Source organism: Malus domestica, chromosome 02, assembly GCF_042453785.1.
Source record: "Malus domestica chromosome 02, GDT2T_hap1".
Lineage (NCBI taxonomy): Eukaryota > Viridiplantae > Streptophyta > Magnoliopsida > Rosales > Rosaceae > Malus > Malus domestica.
The window spans coordinates 37123902-37143401 of record NC_091662.1 but is presented as its reverse complement, the minus strand read 5'-3'; the positions used below and the strand labels follow the sequence as shown (position 1 = coordinate 37143401).

General features: G+C 37.5%; 3 protein-coding genes across 3 annotated transcripts; 2 read left to right on the top strand and 1 right to left on the bottom strand.

Annotated features, from left to right (window-relative positions):
* The first annotated feature begins 499 nt into the window (after window positions 1-499).
* LOC103413414 (large ribosomal subunit protein eL6z-like) lies at window positions 500-3780 on the top strand. The gene is made up of 4 exons (XM_008351882.4): window positions 500-962; window positions 1788-1894; window positions 3146-3327; window positions 3437-3780. The coding sequence occupies exons 1-4, from the start codon at window positions 706-708 to the stop codon at window positions 3590-3592; spliced, it is 702 nt and encodes a 233-aa protein (XP_008350104.3). The 5' UTR covers window positions 500-705; the 3' UTR covers window positions 3593-3780.
* A 121-nt stretch (window positions 3781-3901) lies between these two features.
* On the bottom strand, window positions 3902-7321 carry LOC103414233 (FT-interacting protein 1). The gene is given in 2 exon segments (XM_008352634.4): window positions 3902-7119; window positions 7122-7321. Coding segments are annotated over 2 exon segments (3087 nt in total). The 5' UTR covers window positions 7291-7321; the 3' UTR covers window positions 3902-4201.
* Window positions 7322-11953: 4632 nt separating this feature from the next.
* LOC103413404 (chaperone protein dnaJ GFA2, mitochondrial) lies at window positions 11954-19065 on the top strand. The gene is made up of 18 exons (XM_008351875.4): window positions 11954-12228; window positions 12381-12480; window positions 12730-12789; window positions 13161-13246; window positions 13664-13747; window positions 13834-13872; window positions 14552-14635; window positions 15151-15192; window positions 15283-15370; window positions 15518-15582; window positions 15682-15756; window positions 16446-16518; window positions 17053-17144; window positions 17287-17358; window positions 17679-17735; window positions 17849-17897; window positions 18392-18458; window positions 18605-19065. Exons 1-18 carry the CDS (start codon window positions 12151-12153, stop codon window positions 18696-18698), a joined length of 1305 nt encoding a protein of 434 aa, XP_008350097.3. The 5' UTR covers window positions 11954-12150; the 3' UTR covers window positions 18699-19065.
* The last annotated feature ends 435 nt before the right edge of the window (window positions 19066-19500 follow it).

The window sequence follows — 19500 nt, the reverse complement described above, 5'->3', positions numbered from 1 at the left end:
TACAACTCTAATAAGATAATATATAACCCTAGAGATATGGTAGAATCACATAAGGATATCCTAGGATTTACACAATCACATTCATAATCTAATAGGACCGCAACAAGCCTATTGTTTATTAAATTGATAGTATTTTGTTATCTTGATTCTTATTTAACATAATATTTCATGGAATGACCAAAATGATTGATGGTTGACAATCTCACATACCAACTCTATTAATTTCAAATCTCAATGACCAAAATGATGAGTTATGCAAATTTCAAATATCATTTTGACTAAAAAGCTTATAAAAAAAGATATTTTAATGAAAAGCTTCCGGTACCGTTTACTTTAAAGAAAAATCACATTTTTACACTAAAATATCAATCATGGCACTATTTATTTTACCTTTTATTTTGTCCTTATTGTTAAAACTCGAAGTTTTCAAGCCATTTTTCATTAGTTTTCTCTGTAAAAAATTGAACTACAAAAGTACAGTGACCAAAATGGTCATTTTACGTACGTGCCGATGGCAGTGTAAAAAGTGATAGTAGCGACTAGTGAGTACCCATTCTACAGGGTAGGTCAAGGGTTTTGAAGGGTTCGGCCCATATATATACCCCCAAGTTTCTTCCGCACTGTGTTTTGTGGCCGCGCCTATCAGAGACGGCGAGCGAGTGATAGAAGAGAGAGAGAGCTTACCTTCACCTCCGCGTGTTAGCGATGGCGCCGAAGCAGAGGACTCCAAAGGTGACCAGAAACCCAGATCTGATCAGAGGGATTGGGAAATACTCGAGGTCCAAGATGTACCACAAGCGAGGGCTCTGGGCTATCAAGGCCAAGAACGGCGGTGCTTTCCCATGCCACGAAAAGAAGCCCGCCGCCGACGCCCCGGCTGTAAAGCCGCCCAAGTTTTACCCCGCCGACGATGTCAAGAAGCCTCTCGTCAACAAGCGCAAGCCCAAGCCCACAAAACTCAGGTGCTTATCCATCCCTGTTCTCAGTCTTTGTATCTATAGATTCTATGTATTTGTGTTTTCTTTTGGCTGTTGACTGATGAGAAAATGTGTTGAATTGTTGTCTTAATGTGTTTGGATTCTGAGAAAGATATGTGCTTTTGTGAGTGTGTTCTGAGGAAATGTGTGCTCCTGTGTGATTATTTTATGAATTGTGTAACTTTTTATCTAATTAATTTGTAGATTTTGGAATGGCTACTCTTTTCTTTTCCTTATCGTGTATGTAGGTTTAGGTAGTGAGGTTTTATTTTTTGCCAGAAAAATACCGAAAAATCGGTCTGAAAGTGAGTGATAGGTGGGATTTTGTATACACATGATTATTATTGCCTTGCGTCATGTTAGGCTTTCCGAAGATGTGCAGCTGAAATGTTGAAATGTAATGTATCGTGCATTCGTTTTAAGGTTCTGTTTATTAGGATTTTGTTTATGGTTTTCAATACCCATTTGAGGATAAGATATTGGGAACATAGAAAATGATGATATGAATTTGAGCTCCTATTGGTTAGGGATTTGAGAAAAATATTTACTTTCTTATGAGTTACAATATAGAGAGGAAAAGTTACAATATGGAGAGTAGAAGTTGGATCACTTATTCTTTTCAGGACCAATCATGCACAAATTTTGGGATGGAAATGATTTATTTTCTCTTTCGGTGTTTGCTTCAATTTGGAATTGGTTTGTTTAGGCCTCATATAACTGAGAAGTTTATGGTTTCTGGTAATCTTTTTGTATTTTCTTCTATAAATCATTAATAATCTGTTGACATTTTTTTTTCTTTGTAATGTATAGGGCTAGCATTACTCCTGGAACTGTGTTAATCATTCTTGCTGGGAGGTTCAAGGGGAAGAGAGTTGTGTTTTTGAAGCAGCTTTCATCTGGCTTGCTTTTGGTCACTGGTAAGTTATTGTTCTCCTTAATTGGGCTTTTCTTCTAAACTTTAATGATATTGGTGCAAGAAAAATAACAGGGAGTGAATCTTTTTTCATCTGCGTCAGTTCTTGGTACCAAATTGATCTGGTTGATTTATTAGTTCTCAATGCTTGTGTCAATTGTGCTGCTGGTTGATTTCATTTTTTGAGATGATGACTTGGTTTAATATACCAGTACTAGAAATCGCATTGCATAAGGGCTTGGGTGGGAGGTTTCATGTAAGCTATTTGAGACCTGCATAGCGTAAAATAGTAAATGAATAATACACACACAGGCACTACCTATCAATAAAACACTCTTTGTCAACCAAAAACTGAGGAAAATACTTCTATACCCTTTCATGCATAATTGAAAGAAAATATCCAAAAAGAAAATCATGAGCATTAGAGTAATTTCGCACAAAATTTTTTGTTGTTTTTTTCTGCCCACACCCACATGTCATCAAAGCATGTCTCTAATTTAAAAAATAAAAAATAAAAATAACCCTCGTTTTTCTCTCTCTTTCTTTCTTTCACATTTCTTACCAACTTCTATCTCTTCCATATTATTAGTTTTTTCTTTTTAAATCTTTTTATATGGAAGAGATAAGTTGAAGAGAAGTTGGAAAGGGAGACTGAGAGCCCATGCGTGGAGTTTTTTATTTTGATTTTTTTTAAAAAAAAATTTGAGAAATGCTATGATGACATGTGGGTGAGGGAAGAAAAAAATATTTCGTTTGTGCAAAATTACATTACTACCCATGATTTTACGTAGCGATGGAAGTCCAAATTGTCCTTTCACCCAATATTGGTTGACAAAGAGGATTTTGTTATGTAGTTTAGATATATTTATACATGAATACTTGCACCAAAACACATATAAGTTCACATTAATGCATAATAAACCAGTAGTATAGTCATTGAATGGATGAATGTGGTGATTGTCGTAGCAATAGGATCATGAGGCATTCGGTGTGGTATGTTGCGCCATATCGTGGAATATCATGCAGAATTCGAACGATTTTTTAGACTATCATGATACTTTTGCGTATATCTCAAAATCTCTTCCACAATGGTATATAGTGTGCTTTATTGCGTAATATCGTGCGTTATTTCAAACGATTCAAATATATTACAAAGGAAAACATGCTCGTGAACATGTACTTGTTGCAATTTGATGAAACGGTGGCCGTTTACATCCCTTGGAGTGTTTCCCACTGTTCTTTCTTTTCCTTTCAGGACCATTCAAGATTAACGGTGTTCCTCTAAGACGTGTGAACCAATCTTACGTTATTGGAACTTCAACTAAGATTGACATCTCTGGGGTTAATGCTGATAAATTTGATGACAAGTATTTTGCAAAGGAAGTTCAGAAGAAAAAGAAGAAGGGAGAAGGCGAATTCTTTGAAGCGGAAAAGGAGGTTGGGTGTTTATCTTCTGTATTTTGAGTGTATACTGTGGATGGCAATTCATGTGTGTGTCTTTTTGTTGTTGTGTTATAACCTTTTGATTTCTTTCTTCAAATTGTAGGACAAAAATGTACTTCCCCAGGAGAAAAAAGAAGACCAGAAGGCTGTTGATACACCCTTGGTTAATTGCATCGACAAAATTGCAGATTTGAAGACTTATTTGGCTGCAAGGTTCTCTCTCAAGCAAGGCATGAAGCCTCATGAGCTTGTATTCTAGAGAAGAAGCTGGAAAGTATTAGATTTTGCTTTCCTATCCTACAAACGTTCCATTTTTGTTTGAACTCGATCTCAGTGGTGCTACTTTTTAAGTTTTATTTGTAATTGACATCTAATCAGATGTTACTTCAGATCTCGAGTTGTGCGAACTTCTTTTTTCTTTTAAATTAAAGGAGAGGCTTGAACCTATGATCTTTACTTTCACGAAATTCACATCCATGTCATGCGACATGAGCTAAAAAAGTAAAAAAGTATAAGCTTGGTTGTTGAGTGTGGAGCCATGACTAATAGCCTAATAGGAGCAACGAAGAAATAACAGAAATTTTGATTTTGAGTTTAATCCTTATCTGATTTCATCACAATGATTTAAATCCGAATTTTTTAGCACGAGTGCCATCTTCCTACTACCCACCCTATCATCACAATGACCACCTATCCATTTAGGCCTGTTTGTTTAGTTATATAGTCATCCGTATGGTTGGCCAGTATCCAACACATTCGAAAACAGCAGCATCAGCATAAAACAGGGCATTTATTCAAACTCAGAGAAAGGAAAGGTCAGATGAACATAATCTGGTTACAGTTTGCACAGGACTTGTCACAGGCAGTTTCAGAGTAAGCTGTCGGTCTGAGCGGGCAGTCTTTTGAAGAAATTGTGGGGTGCGGAAGGCAGCTTGCTCCGGAATTTGGGGTGCCTCAAGTTGTACAACCCTGCAACCAAAGAAACCACCCTGAACGGAGTCACGTAAAGCACCACAGCTGCACAAAGGCAGAACAATATGAAAAGGCTGGTTGCTCTCGGGTCTCTCCAGCTGAGTAGCGACTGAAATCTCTCCCCTTGCGTTGCTATGTCACCGACAACTGTCTGTATCCTCCCTGCTACACTTCTGATCCTGTCGTACCTCATTCGAACTATATCGTGGGGTCTAGAGCTCGGAAATGTGTCAAACTCTTCATCAAGCTCGTCTGGGTGAACTGTCTCTGCCCATGAAAGCTTGATATCCATATGAGGAGGATATCTAGGCCTGAACCTGTAATTCCACATTCCGATGAGGAACATGTAGACAAAAAGAGTTGGAAGTATCAACTCTGGATACCAGATCAGTATCAGAAAGAGAATGTGAACAAGAACAGTGGTGACGCCGTTCTTCCAGTTGCACACATCAGCAAACCACCGGCTCATGGAAAACATACCAGAAAGCAATGACATAATTCTGAAGAAGTTGGCCTTGCTTCTCCTCATACTCCACATGTGGGAATCAACATCTAGCATGTACTCCACCACTTCTTTTCTCAGAGGCGGCTCAGCTCTGCCAAGTCTTACTGCTACGATATTCATTGCTTGGTATCGTAGATTATCGACTTGGTTCACTGTGAAAGGATGCAAGTAATGCATTTTTGGCAACAAGGGGTGCCCATAAACATATATCATGTTAGCTATGGAGAGGGTTGTGAATCGAACAGCTAGTTGGAGTTCGCCCATTTTCTTGACTCCATTAGGCTGTAGAACAAGGAGAGGATACGAATGTGTATACATCCGATGAGCTTCAAGAGTTGATAGTCGAATACGCACCTTTCCAATTCGAGAATCTCTTGCTCCGCTGCCTGCAGTTGGTGGTTGCTTCTCACTTCCACCTAGGTGGCAGTTGTCAAAAACTCCCAATGTGATCACGGTGCACGGATCGTACACTTCCCATGTGTATTGCTCATTCCACTTAGGACTAAATGTGTCGATAATTGTTCTGGTACGGACCCATTTCTGGCCATACCTAACCACACAGTAAGGGTCTGTGCTCCCTCGGCCGTCCTTCATCTTCATTGGAAGAAGCCCTTGTGCACTTAGAATGCCAACTTCCAAAATCCCAACAGGCTGCTTCCAAAGCTGCCTTGCCGTTGGCCTCTGATCACTTATATACATGGTCGATTCATCTAGCACATGGTATCCACCTTCAAGACAAACTCTCAGGTGAATTCTACTAGAAAACTTTAGCTCATTCCTCCTATCAGGCTCCAACACACCAAAACCATACTTCTCGAGATTGAACCAGCGGGAGTGAACTGGCCTGTGGTCAAGCCGCTTCTCAAACGCATCAATTGGCATGCTTATCTTACCCAACACCTCGTCTTTCAAAGGGTGGACTCGATCCTCAACTGTAACAACCAGCTGCTCCTCAAAAGGCTCAGCTGCAACAAAGACTAAATCTTCATTCCACAATGGATTCGCAGTTCGAGTTGGGCATAGCTTGGTTCTGAGCACTTGGTTCCCAACCTGAGCTTTGACAAAGACTTCTGGGAGGCGGCTTCTGTCGTTAGGCAGCACATCCTGAGCTTCAATCACATTCACCCTCAGGTACCAAAGTTTTGGTGATACGTATACCTTGGATCGAATATTTAACACACCCTCTCCATAGACAGCTACAGCATCCGTATGCCATGCATCCGGAAAGGCTTCATCAGCCTGTGTTCCCATCCAGACTGCAAGCATGATCTCACCTCTAACCTTCCCTTCCCCGCGGCGGTGCTCCAGCCTGTACCACTGAGAAGCGAGCGGGCTGTCAGGTGGAACTCTGCTCGGAACCTCATTCAAGTCAAGAACCACCCTTCCAATATAATCATCTCTTCCAATCATCTCTTTATCTTTGACAAAAACTTCCACCACCGATGACTGGATTCGGTCTTTTGAGAAAGCAAACACCTGGTTCCACTCTGGATTCATCTTCCTCTCAAAATGCTTTGTTCTTCCCTTGTAATTCCCCAGCTTTACTTCCACGTAAGGATCACAGCTTCCGGTAATGGAGCTGGGAGGGAGGTCTTTGGCTTTCACAACTCGAACATACAGATAAAACATCTGCTCAACAAGGTCATAAGTACTTGTAAATCTTTCACCACCGCTCATCCATCCTCTTCCTCCGTACTCTCCACCATTTGGCCACCTTTCGCCAAGCTGTGGGCTGGTGTCCTTCAAGTCATAGTCGTCTTGCTGGTTATGACTACGATGCGCTTCCAGGTGAGCTGGCCGCATGATTAGTTGGAAACCTTGAGGTTGTGTTGCTACCGATATGCCTGGTTGCTGCAGAACTTGATGCTTGTGTACGTGGTGGGATGTTTCAGTTGATCTTACTTCAGCTGATTTTTGTCTGAACTCTTTTTCTTTTGGAATAGCAGCCAATACTTTGCTATTGGATTTTGTGTTTTCTGTATTTGGAGAAGCAAAGGGACTAGAACTTGAGTTTTCGGATGTTTGTTGCTGAGACTTGGAAGGAGAGGCTTCTATGGGTTGTGGTGGAGAATATGGAGGAGCTTTCGGTTCAGATTCTAGAGAAATATAGATTTTTAGGCCAGTCTCACCCTTGACAGATGAGAAAAACCACTTGTTTTCAAGTTGGAATCTTTGATAAGCTTCCTCACTTTTCTGGACAATATTTAAGCAAGGAATTCTCACTCTTCCAAGGAAGTTTCGGCCAGGAATAGGTGATCTCCTCTCGTTGAACACAGATACTTCAATGGCTTGGTGATGGATTTGGTTGGGTCAATATCAAAGAAAAGTTTCTGGTTCCAAATGGGGTTGAGATTTTTCGGAATAGTCTTGGTTCGGCTAAGCTTGTTCACAAAATCGACTTGTACAAATGGACTAGCAGATCCTTTGCCGTCTTTGGGCATAAGATCATGAGCATCTACCACTTCTACTACCAGCTTCATTCTCTTTTTGCTTTCTTGGCTGCTGTGGGAATCTAGAGGCAGTGACACCCACAAGCAATCGGAAACAAAACAAGGACCAAACAAAGTGGTGCTTGTGTTTATTTGGTGAAGCAAAGAATGTTTTGATGAAGAAGCTGCCTCTCAGTTTTGTTAAAAATTCGAAAGAAGGTCGAAAACGGAGGGAAGCTTCAAACTTTATAAAGTGGGAAAGTGAACCTCTGTCATTTCTATATATTCTCAAGTTATGATCTGTTTGATTTTTTTGATACAAAAGATATTCTACTTTAAACTAGTCTAAACTGCGGGAGGGGATTCAAACTCGGGCACAAAAGGAGGAGCATGTTCACTCTAGCCAATGCTGCAATGTCCACATGTTGCTTTTTGTTTGCTGAGGAAATCCCTTTCTTGGCTAGGCAGCAATCTGGATGTGCTGAGGAAATCCCTTTCTTGGCTTGTGATCAAATTATGCTTTTCCTTCCTTCTTTGAGCTTTCTTTCTATTATTTTCTTGCTTTTAACCTTATATATTATTCGTGTTGTATCCCTCACCTCATTTGCTAGTATTAATACAATGTTGAAATTCTTCGACGCCATGTTCAAGCCAGCTCAATTCCGATTCGATTCTCGTTGAAATAACGTGTCCAGTACCGGCATTGCTGCACTTTCAAAATTTTTGCAAAGAAGGATCTCTTGGATCCCAATATTCCGTTCCCTTCATCAAAACAGACTCTAATTGCCACACTAGTAGGAAAATCAGAAAACTCCACACAAGGTTGTGAATAATTATGTCTTTATACACACAAGGTTGTGAATAATTATGTCTTTATAGTCCCGCGAAGAATCTGCAACCATGTTAGTTTATCGGAAAACACGATGAAACCCAGGATGCTTTCATTGTCATGCAGAAACAAAGGATGCTTTCATTGTCATGCAGAAACAAAGGATTATGGCTGGAGAAGGCCAGGCTGATGTTTAGGGCAACATATTTTTACTTTCCGGATGAAAGGGGATACCTAACGTGAACATGACCAGTTGTACTTTAATTTTAGGGTCATAACGTAATTTACTGTGTAAGAGTTGCATATAACATCAACTGATATAGGACACTTAGTATTATGGTCTAATGGTATTCCTCTTTACTTGTAAGTGAGAAGTCGTAGGTTCGATTCTCGCCAAAAACGAATTTGAACTACATTATTACTAGCACATTGTGAGGCTAAGTCCATCCCCTCCCCGATAAATATCGTTTGTTCATAAAATAAAAAATATATCAACTGATATATATAGTACGTGAAATGTATATATGGTTCTCGACCTTGCCCAACATAGATAAACTGTTGGACTTGGTTCATAAATCATAACACCTTAACCGCATTCACGTCACAGCTCGAAGGCAAGCAGAGCAAAGAGTAGTGGCATAAATTGCATTTGGCTAAAATTTTTGCAGCAGCCCCATTTGAAAACCAAACTTTGGAGTATGGACTACTCATTCAGTTTTATGCTTGTTGTGCATATTATTTGCATATTTGGAATTAAAGAAACAAGGCCCGCTCTGAGCGTAGCAGAAGTAGGCGTCCGTTCAGAGCTTCTATTTCAAAGGGGCCCTCCAATATTTTTAAATCCAAATTCCATAAAAATATCAAAATAATAAAGTCATAGATAATTAAAAATAATTGATTGAAAATTAGATTATATAAACTTAATTAATACATTTGTGTCAAAAACGCGGGGTGTGGAATATTTTTTTTTTCTTTCTTCTTTTAATATTAATTCTTAATGATATTTTGAAATAAACTTTTAATGTATTTAGCAAACTTTTTTTATACATGTGAATGTACGAAAGGTCAGAAGTCAGAGAACTTTAGAGCCCCACTTCGAAGGTTAGGGCCCCTAAATTCTGAAGGCCGGCAAGGTACAGAACCATAAGCTTTTTCATTTTTCCTTAATAATTAAAGAACGATAATATCGTTTAAACATAAGAAAATCCGGCAGCCATATTTTGGGATAATAATCAGTAGGCTCACCTGAAATCGTTAAATCAGGTTGCCCAAACCCTCCATGGCTTTCGCCTTTGAAGTCAGCTTCAATAACACAAGGCTGCTGCTTTTGTGATGACATTGGTGCCTCTTTTGTAAGGATATCTCAATTATTTTTTTGTACAAACTGCAGAACCAACTGATAGCACTTAAAACACTCAAAACAATAAACAGATCGAGTGCTAACCCTAACACTAAAAAATTAGGTGAAAATTACATTGATTTGGCATATATATTATATTTGTGATGAATTAATGGAATTACATTGATTTGGGCGGCTCGGACCGGCTTGCCTTGGGCTTGAGCCCGTGTGGGCTTGAATGGCACTGCTTGAGTCGTGGTCTTGGCGTCGTGGGCTTTGTCGAGGTTGGTTGCCGTGGTGGTTGCTACGGTGGTGCCGCTCCACTCATCGTCTTGTTGAGCCTTGTGGATCGTCGTGGTCCTAATTCTTGAACATTGGAATTTCCGTTCGTTGAGGTTTCCGAATCTCTTGCCATTGTACTTTTCTTTTACGTATTATCGAAGAATTTTTATAAATAAAAACACCAAGAATAAGAACGTACGAAAAATCTACAAGTGAACAAGAAAACAAAAAACCTTGAATGCGAGAGTCTTCTACAAGCGTGTGACTCAAACTCTCAATGACAACACCAATTTGTGGATGCAAATTTCCATCTTCTTCTTCTTGGACGAAAATGCACTTGCAAAACAATTAACACCTTAAGTCAATGCCAAGAGCCTCACGCACCCACGATGAATGGGGGGATTTGGCTAAAGAACATCTGATGCCAAAGTTAGAATTTGAGGAAGAAAGTGTTTAGAGAAATTTGTAGAATTTAGCAAAAGAGTTGGAATTAGGTTTTTGGGAGAAATAGGAGAGTGTGGTCGGCCCCTATTTGGAGAAAAGGGTCCGGCCATTTATGGTGGTTTTTGGGTGTAATTACAAGATATTATGTCAAAATAATATCTTGCAATCAATTAGGAAATTAATCAATTAATTTAGGAAATTAATCAATTAATTTAGGTAATTAATCCTAATTTGAATGAATAATTGATGGTTACCTTGTGGGGAGGATTTGATGAGGATGGATGAAATAGATTTTGAATAAATACCTATTTTGATCACTTTTGACCTTTATTGAATTATGATTGTTCGCTGCTAGCACGTGGGAGTTCCGATGTGCATCGAGGGTAATTTTGTCTTTTTTGCCCAAAAATCCACGTGTTGCATCCATATTTTTCTTGATTATTTTTTGCTCCACAATATCGTCTTAGAGTTCATAGGTAAAATTGCTTGGCTTTCTCAGCTAAACTGTATTCTCATTTCTCTTATATTTTTCTAGAAGACAATCATGTTGTTGATTTCTTAGCTAATTATGGGTTGATTATGTTGGCTCTCATTGGTGGGACCAGCATATTCTAGGAATTTTTCAAAGATTTTTTAAGTTATAGTTTGTCGAGTAATGCTAATGAGGCTAAATTTTTAAATCGAATATTGTAAACAAGAGGCTAATCACTTCTATTTATAAAAACAATAAAGAAAAAAGGGTAAATTACATTTTACCCCCTCAGGTTTGGGATCAATTTGAATTCCTTACAACATCTTTAAAACATTTTAATTTCATACATTTACTTATCATTTTATTTCAATTTCATACATCCGTTAGAAAATCTGTTAAGTAAACCGTTAAGTGTTGACGTGGTAGATATGAGATCTACATTTGTACTGACGTGGTTGCCAAATTTATGCTACGTGGCAAAACAATAATTTTTTATGTATTTAAAATATAATAATAATATTTACCCTAAAATATAAATAAAAAAAAAAAGCAAACAACCCTAGAAACCCATAACCCCCCCCCCAGACCTATCGCTCCTCCACTTTCTTTACCTCCCCTCCCATCCGAAAACCCACCCCACGATAAATTCATAAACTTTTTGTAAAAAATTTGAACTTTTGAATTCATTTTTTTTTTCTCACCTTTGGGCTTAATTTTTGTTTGGCTACAAAGAAAATGGTGTTGAGTCCATGTAGATCGCCGGTTCTCAGGTCGAGCTGGCGGGATCTGTTCATGACGTGCAACACATTCGCGAAGAAGGTGGAATTGCCGATTTTGGAGCACCAAGTGAGGGGTGCGCACGATAAGGGGTGGGGTGGGGGTTACGAGGGAGATGGGGGTGGGTTTTTTGATAAGAGGAGTGGGTCGGGAGGGGGGGGGGTGAGATGTGTTTCTGGGTTGGTTTCGTTTTTATTTTTATTTTTTTAGGGTCAATATTATAATATTTTTAATGCATAATTTTTTTTTGCCACATGACATAAATTTGGCAGTCACGTGGTACAAATGTAGCAGCCACGTCAGCTCTTAACGAACCAATGAATGGAAAATGTAACGGATGTACTATATTGAAATAAAATAGTACGTGATGTATGAAAATGAAATTTTTTAAAGATATTGTATAAGACTACAATAGATCTCAAAGCTGAGATGATAAAATGTAATTTAGCCTAGAAAAAATCTCCACAGTTAGATCCTTACCACGCGCACGCACGCAACCAAATTATAAATTTCACTTTTATTATTTTTAAAATAAAACCCTAATTAATTATTTATCAATTATTTGGCAAGCAAGTAGAAAAGTGTCTCCCACAAAATTGGGCCAGGCCCTTCCTTCTCTCTCCTCCGTAAACTGCTAACTTGAGCAGCTGCCTACTAGAACCTTCCTCCTAGGGTTTCTCGAGGGTTTATCATCCATCCAGCCAAAAACCCAAAAAAATCCCATCTCCACACAAAGACTTGATCTTTTTTTGGTGCTTCTTCCTCCAAATGGTTCGCTCCAATGGCGTCAGGCTCGTCAACTGGCTCGCTCGTCGCTCTATTGCATCCAACGTCCCTTCATCTTCCGTACGATTATCCCTTTCTTTCCCCTTCAATCGTAATTTTTTGTAACAATCTTTTCATTTTCGATTGTATTTGTGCTAATTAATCTGTTAATCTGAAAATTTATTATCTTTTTTGGCTAATTAGCTTTCTCAATGTTGAATTGGTGCTTCCAGGTGTACGGGAGGGTGTTTGGAGGTGGTTATAGGACATTCAGGACTGGGGTTTGCAACAATTCTAGAGTTTTAGTGGGAGATTATACTAATACTAATAATGGTATGTCAAACACCAACCCACTTCTCCTTTATTTTGTTTTTTCGAATTTGGGAAATGGGTTTCCTTTCATGATTGCCGGATTTTACCGAAGGGAAAACAACCGAAGCTCTGGATTTAATTAGTTATTTTTCTTTTAACATGTTTAAATGGGATTTTACTCTTATGAATGAGCATTAAGTTTCTCCCCTCATTAATGGACTCGTTTTTGTTGCCTTTTCTTTTCCCCCTTACTGTCCCTTTTTTTTGCAGTGTGTAAAAATAGTTGGTTGCTGGGAGATTGGTTCGCAGTGAGATCAATTCATGGAACTGGTATCAGACACATGAATACGCTTTCATTTTTGGTTTATTTGTTCATATGTTTGTAAATATGTTCTTGTTTTTGCGATTGTGTGCATTTCAATTATAAGGTTCATTTACTCATTCTGAAGGCTTGACTGATCCTGACGTGCCGCGAAACTCAGTGTCTGTGTTGTGTACTTTTAGTTGAAAACCCACGTTTTATGAGAAAACTTTGGTATCAATGTTATGTGTAAAAAAAAAAAAAGGTCGAGCTTAAAGACTTCATTACTTTGTTAGGTAGTTTCTTGCAATATCATGCAATTATTTGTTCATTTTGGTAGTGCATACAACAGGGAGTATGTGGAATTTATTTATGAGATTTGTACTCTTTTATGCATCAGCATCTATGTCTGTGAGAGACTACTACGAGACACTTGGTGTGAGCAAGAATGCGAGTTCCTCGGAAATAAAGAAAGCTTATTATGGGGTAGGTTTTTGCTACACTTCATGCCTACTGTACGTATATGTTCACTCAAGTCTTGTAGAATTAATAAATGCCACTTCTACTGGACATAACTTTGCGATGTTGGAATATAATTAAGTTATATTTTACTGTAGATATAAAAACCATAACTATAAAATTGTTATTAACATTTAGAGTTGTTTTCCAGGAATCTAAGAATACTTGTATGATCGTAGTATTGCTGTAGGAGGAATAACAGGCTTACACGTCCATGATAATGCATAATGTTAGTGTGTGTTCTAGTTACATATTTAGAAGTTTAGTCATTTTTCAATTTGTACTCACAATGTAGTGTAGTTTGAATACATATTTGATTTTAAATTGTTTCTGTTCTGAATGTCATCTTTCTTTGATCCTTCATCTCCCTTAATTATTTTGCAGCTAGCAAAGAAGCTCCATCCAGACACTAATAAAAATGATCCTGATACAGAAAAGAAGTTTCAAGAAGTTCAAAAGGCCTATGAGGTTTTATTTTTTCTTCAGAATTTATTTACTAATTACTATTGACTTATGAATAGACTAAAAAGAACTTGTTTTCATTATTATTGTAGGTTTTGAAAGATGAGGAAAAACGTCAAGAATATGACCAGGTGTTACTTCTATTCTTTATTCATGCGCTCTATGTTTTGGTTCAAAATTAACTTCTCTGTGTGTTCCATTATGAAATGCTTCTGGTTGAGTATGATGTGGAGTGGGTCCTTAGTATTTTTCTTGTAAAACCTTGTAGTTAATGCTTTTGGTAGTTTTACTTGACAATGAACTGGATAGGGATAACACTTTCTTAGATTGTTGAGAACTCCTTATAATTCATTCTCTGTGTACTATCAAACAATAGGAATCAAACATATATTCCAGCAATTTTTGCTTGTCTACCCCCTGAAGATGCAAAGTACTTCTCAACAAACATAGAAGACTTCTTTTCAACTGTAAAAACATAGAAGACGTATTACAGGTTAGGATACGAAAAATGGTTATAGTTCCAGATGTTCTGCTTTGAGAAGATACTAAGATACTGGTGAATTTTTTATTTTTTTTTGCCAATGTCAGAGGCAGTTATAGACTATTATAGTCCATGTTCTGTTATTAAACCTATTAACTTCATGATCTTTTTAAGTAAGTGAATCTTGACTTCATGATCATTTTAAGTAAGTGAATCTTGTTGTATTGTACATTTATTGTGTAGCCTCCTTCAGAATTGTGTTATGTAACCGTGTTCCTTATATTAGGAACTTTTGTTTATCACTTATGTAATTAAGCACTCTCTTACAGATGGGCCATGACGCATATGAGAATCAAGGCAACGGCTTTCCAAATGATTTCAGAAATCCATTTAAAGATATATTTGATGAAAATGTAATGACTCTATCCTTATAGTCAGGTTTTATTGCTTGTTAATATTCTTGTCATTTGGGAGTTTTGGAATTTGAGATCAGAATTTTGAAGAACTAGAAAAAAGGGCCCTTGGATTAGTTCCTTTGAACAACCATGAAAGTACTTAATTTAGCATTTTTCTGTTGCTCGTTAAACTATTCTGTATATTCTAGTTTTCTTAACTGGTGAAATTTGTATATCCTGTCAAGTATTTGTAAGGAGCCCGTTCTTGTCTTGATGAGGATGTGCCGATGTGGTCCAGCACTCCGCATAGTCTTTCTTATCTCTTTCCATTTAGTATTCAGAAGATTTTTGGAATCTTTTCTAAGTGATCTTATGCTATCTAATATGTTATGAACATAGAAGACATATTATATGTTCTAAAATACTTCCTACATTCCCAAGTTGCTGACTTTTTCATTTTTTTGGGGATTTATCTTCATTTTGGGATTGTATGTGCATGTTATTGGTGTTGCGCTGTTTCCGATGGAGATTAGATCTTCAACATTTTCCGTCAGAATGGTGGTCAAGACATCAAGGTTTCATTCCGCTTCAATTTTGTTGTTGATATTTATTTGTGCTTTAGAATTTGCTTCATGTCATGGATTTCTGTTCTTATAAATACTCAGGTTACTTTGGAACTATCCTTCATGGAAGCTGTTCAGGGATGTGCTAAAACGGTGTCATTTCAAGCTGCAGTGCCTTGTGAAGCCTGTGGTATGCCTGATTTGTTCACCTCTAAATGTCTTCTTTTCTTTTGAAAGTTCTCTTTTGTGGAAATGTTCTAGTATGAAGTTGTCTTTTGCTCAATTGGCATTGCAAGGAAACTTTTTAGCTAACTTATTGTTCTGTGGATCATTGCAGGTGGAAGTGGTGTTCCCCCTGGCACCAGACCTGAATCATGTAAGCGCTGTAAAGGGTCTGGGATGGTTAGTTTCTCTAAGAACATAAACCTTATTTATTTATTTTAATAAAAAAGGATATCGCGTCATCTGCTCTTGTTAACTCTTGGTTTGCTGCATACCCAGACTTTCATGCAAACTGGCCCATTTAGGATGCAGACAACTTGTTCTCAGTGTGGGGGGACTGGTAAAACTTTCCCGGTACGGTTCACATCTTATCTGCACTAATGCATTTCACTCCTCTACAGATAAGTTTGATTGTTTATATTTTTCTCCAGATGTGTCATGTCTTCATTTTTCAATATTTAGTCTTTGTTTGCTGCCTGCTGTTCTAACCTTGTTACTTCATAATACAATTTTTTGCCCTTTTTTTGGGTCAGCTATTGTTAGATATATGATTATATTTTGTTTGTCAAAAGATAATTGCTTAGATTTGAAATTTCAAAAGGGATCAAGTATTTGGCTTTGGGAAAGTAAATGTGTCCGGGCTGTGTGTGTGCTCGTTTTATCCCTCTTTCTTCTGAAGCACCTATTCTGTTCAAAACAGAACTGAGGAAAGGGGAAGAGACATGTCCCTATATATGAATGGTAGCAGTACCTTAATAAGAGTACTTCAAACTGTATTGTTAGTATGTTCCCATGGATTCATGTAAGTTGATACTTACATTTCTGCACAAATCTGTACATGCTTGCCCCATATCAATGAGATCTGCTGTGTTAAAAAATTATTTTCCAATGCTATTTTTTCCTTTTTAGATCTCCTTGGATACTGTTATGGTTATGCTCAACTTTATGTTGTATCCTGTTCTGTTTTGTCTAAAATGTTTACTATGTAATCATTTTTTATTACGAGTTACCACGAAGTAAAATAATTCACTTTTTGGTTTCAGAGACTTTGCAATTCGTGTAATGGAAGACGGGTCAAAAGTGGTATGAAGTCGGTCAAGTTAGACATCATGCCAGGTATTTCTTATAATTTATTGTCATTTGGTTGCGTCTGGGTGATCATTGTGGTTTTTACGTTGTTCAAGGGATCATTCGTTTTGCCAATCATTTTATATCAAGCTATTCAATAGATTGATATGCTTTTGATTTTTATATCATTCGTATCATATACTGTTTCACCCATTAGTTGGGCATCAAGTTAGGCTCTGTACTAAATTGTTATCAATGTTTCAATGAGGGTGTTTTACCATATGAAAGAATTTTTGTCGGATACGTAGCACCTATGATGCTGTCGCTCTTCCTTTCGTCATTCCATTTCATTGCTCGCATTCAAATAGTAAAACACACTCTTGATTCTCAAGCCTAATCCTTTGCTTTTGTCCTTTGCAAATATTAACAGAACATTTGTTAATTTGTTAATAAAATATGGCTGCATTTATGAATCATCATTTGCAACAAAGACTCCAATTTTCGAACTACTATATCTGCTTTTTTTTATTTCTTTTTATTTTTTATTGGTAATAGTGGACGACTGGTTATTTCCATTTGCAGGTGTTGATGACAATGAAACTATAAGAGTGTTTAGTAGCGGTGGGGCTGATCCTGATGGAATGCAACCTGGTGATCTTTTTGTTACCATTAAGGTGACCTACTAATCCTTGATAATGTCCTTGCGTCCTCTTGAGCTGTATATATATATATTTATTTTTTTTGGGTAACACTGGAACAGGTCCTTAGGATGTATAAGCTGCTTGTCATTAATTTACATCTTAAATCTATTTGCAGGTTAGGGAAGACCCAGTTTTCCGTAGAGAAGGTGCAGACATTCATGTAGATGCTGTTCTCAGTATAACTCAGGTACTGCTTAAATTTTTCAGTTCTTGGGAAATTAATGGGCTTTAATAACAGAAAATCCTGTATAGTGAGTGTATGAGATGGAGAAAAAGAATACTCTTTGGCAGAATCTTATTGCCTCAGAGGCACCAACAAGCTAAATTGCCTGTTCAGTTTTTATGTGTATTGTGCTGTTGAAAGTTAATATGTTTCTATGCAGACTAATTATTATTGTATGCTGGTTTTGGGGAGTCATCAACTCTGCCTTTTCTTACAACTGAATACCATTATTGGGAAACATTAATGTATTGGCATACTGAGGTTTAGTGAATGCTTCTTTGCAGGCAATTTTGGGAGGAACTATCCAGGTCCCAACTCTCACGGGCGATGTTGTATTAAAGGTTTGCTTTGGAACTCATGCGTTGACAACTCGTGTATAAGTGGAAATGACTCAAGTTTAGATACTGTTATATAATCAAAGGTGGCATAATTCACATTGCTTTCTCGTCTGCAGGTTCGTGCTGGCACCCAACCTGGTCAGAAGGTAGTCTTGAAGAAGAAAGGTAAGGCAGTCGGATTACTCTTTATAGGTTAATTTTCTCGCTCTGATAAGAATTTGACTTCCCCACTTTAAACAGTCCCCATTAACTCTATGAAGAAATAAGTTGGATTAGGAATTGGTTAATAGGTTATTGTAAGTGGTAAGTTTCTGCTTTTGAAAGTTCGGAGTTGAATCTCCGGTCAACCTCTTCTTTTATTGAAAGCAGAGCAAAATCAGCAGAAAGAGAAATTTGATGTTTCTTATGCTTGAGTGAGCATTGAGCAAGCTGGGTTGGGGACTGGTGATGCGGGTTAAAGTTTAAGTCTATCTGATTATAGCTGACATTTAATGTGCTCTAGTTTTATATTTTATTATTCATAATTTGGCTTATGTAAAGGCGTGTCTATGTTGTTTAGCAATTTAGTAATATCGTATGAAAATTTAATTTATTAATCTCCCCTCGATGTGAATAGAACAAGGTCATTTCTCACTTAACTTACTGGGGATGTATGACAGGGATAAAGACGAGGAACTCTTATACGTTTGGTGATCAATACGTGCATTTCAATGTCAGCATTCCAACGTAAGTTTTCGTGGTTCCAAACGACTTCTGTTAGTATAGTCTATTTTTGTTTTTATATAAAGCTTAATGGTAACCTCTGTTTTGACCATAAAGACTCTTTGAGCCAGTGTTTTATCTTTATTAACTTGAGACATGTAACCATGCAGGAATCTGACTCAAAGGCAACGCGAATTAATTGAAGAGTTTGCCAAAGAAGAACAGGGGGAATATGGTAAGCATGCAGCCGCGGGTGCATCTTGATGAGATTAGCGTGGAGAGGGTTTCTTTGTTTAGATGATAGCTGGAAGGACAAGGAATGATAGTGAAAGTAGACAAAAGGATCCACCCAGACCATTCTGGTAGAGGATTGGAGTTGTTTTAGGTTCCAATTGAGCCACTTCTATTTGTAAGGTTATGTAATAATTTTTACCCGTCGAGTCATAATTCGTACTTTGTCATTTAGGCGAGGTGATCGGTGATCATCGTGCAGTAATTTTGCGGCAATGTACATATATTCTGACTTATAATCTCACAATGATAATGGGTTTCTTCTTGTCCCTAATTATTTTTACCACAAATGTATTGGACAGATATATCCCTTAATGAGATTGAAATGTTTTCCATGCAAGTATGTGAAGCAATGCAGGACAAGTGAGTTGATTAACAACAGTCGCAAGCACGCAATAACAAAAAAATTAAAGATTGTTTTACGAGTTACATACAGAAATAATATGTCGAAAATGATTCCCTTTGTTGCAGTCTGTTAAAAAAGAGGGTTGCCGGGAGCTCTGAATACCGATTACTCTGTTCGGTATTTGATTGGAATATCATGCCATTGTTTCTTCATTTTGATACTGCCTGTGTAATTTATTTATGCAGAAGACAAGTTTCAACAAGTTTGAAAGGTCTATGAGGTTCTATCTGTTTTTCAGAATTGATTTACTAATTGCTATTAACTTATGTATATACTAAAAAGAAAATGTTTTAATTACTTTCTGTAGGTTTTGAAAGATGAGGAAAGGCGTCAAGTATATATATGGTGCGGTGACATCAAAACTCGGAC

Excerpts from the sequence above, each read along its gene's own strand:
- LOC103413414 (XM_008351882.4), top strand. The coding sequence starts at position 706 with ATGGCGCCGAAGCAGAGGACTCCAAAGGTGACCAGAAACCCAGATCTG. Across the intron at positions 1,895-3,145 it reads TGGCTTGCTTTTGGTCACTG|GACCATTCAAGATTAACGGT; the intron begins GTAAGTTATTGT and ends TTTTCCTTTCAG. Across the intron at positions 3,328-3,436 it reads TCTTTGAAGCGGAAAAGGAG|GACAAAAATGTACTTCCCCA; the intron begins GTTGGGTGTTTA and ends TTCAAATTGTAG.
- LOC103413404 (XM_008351875.4), top strand. The coding sequence starts at position 12,151 with ATGGTTCGCTCCAATGGCGTCAGGCTCGTCAACTGGCTCGCTCGTCGC. Across the intron at positions 13,247-13,663 it reads TAAAGAAAGCTTATTATGGG|CTAGCAAAGAAGCTCCATCC; the intron begins GTAGGTTTTTGC and ends ATTATTTTGCAG. Across the intron at positions 13,873-14,551 it reads AACGTCAAGAATATGACCAG|ATGGGCCATGACGCATATGA; the intron begins GTGTTACTTCTA and ends ACTCTCTTACAG.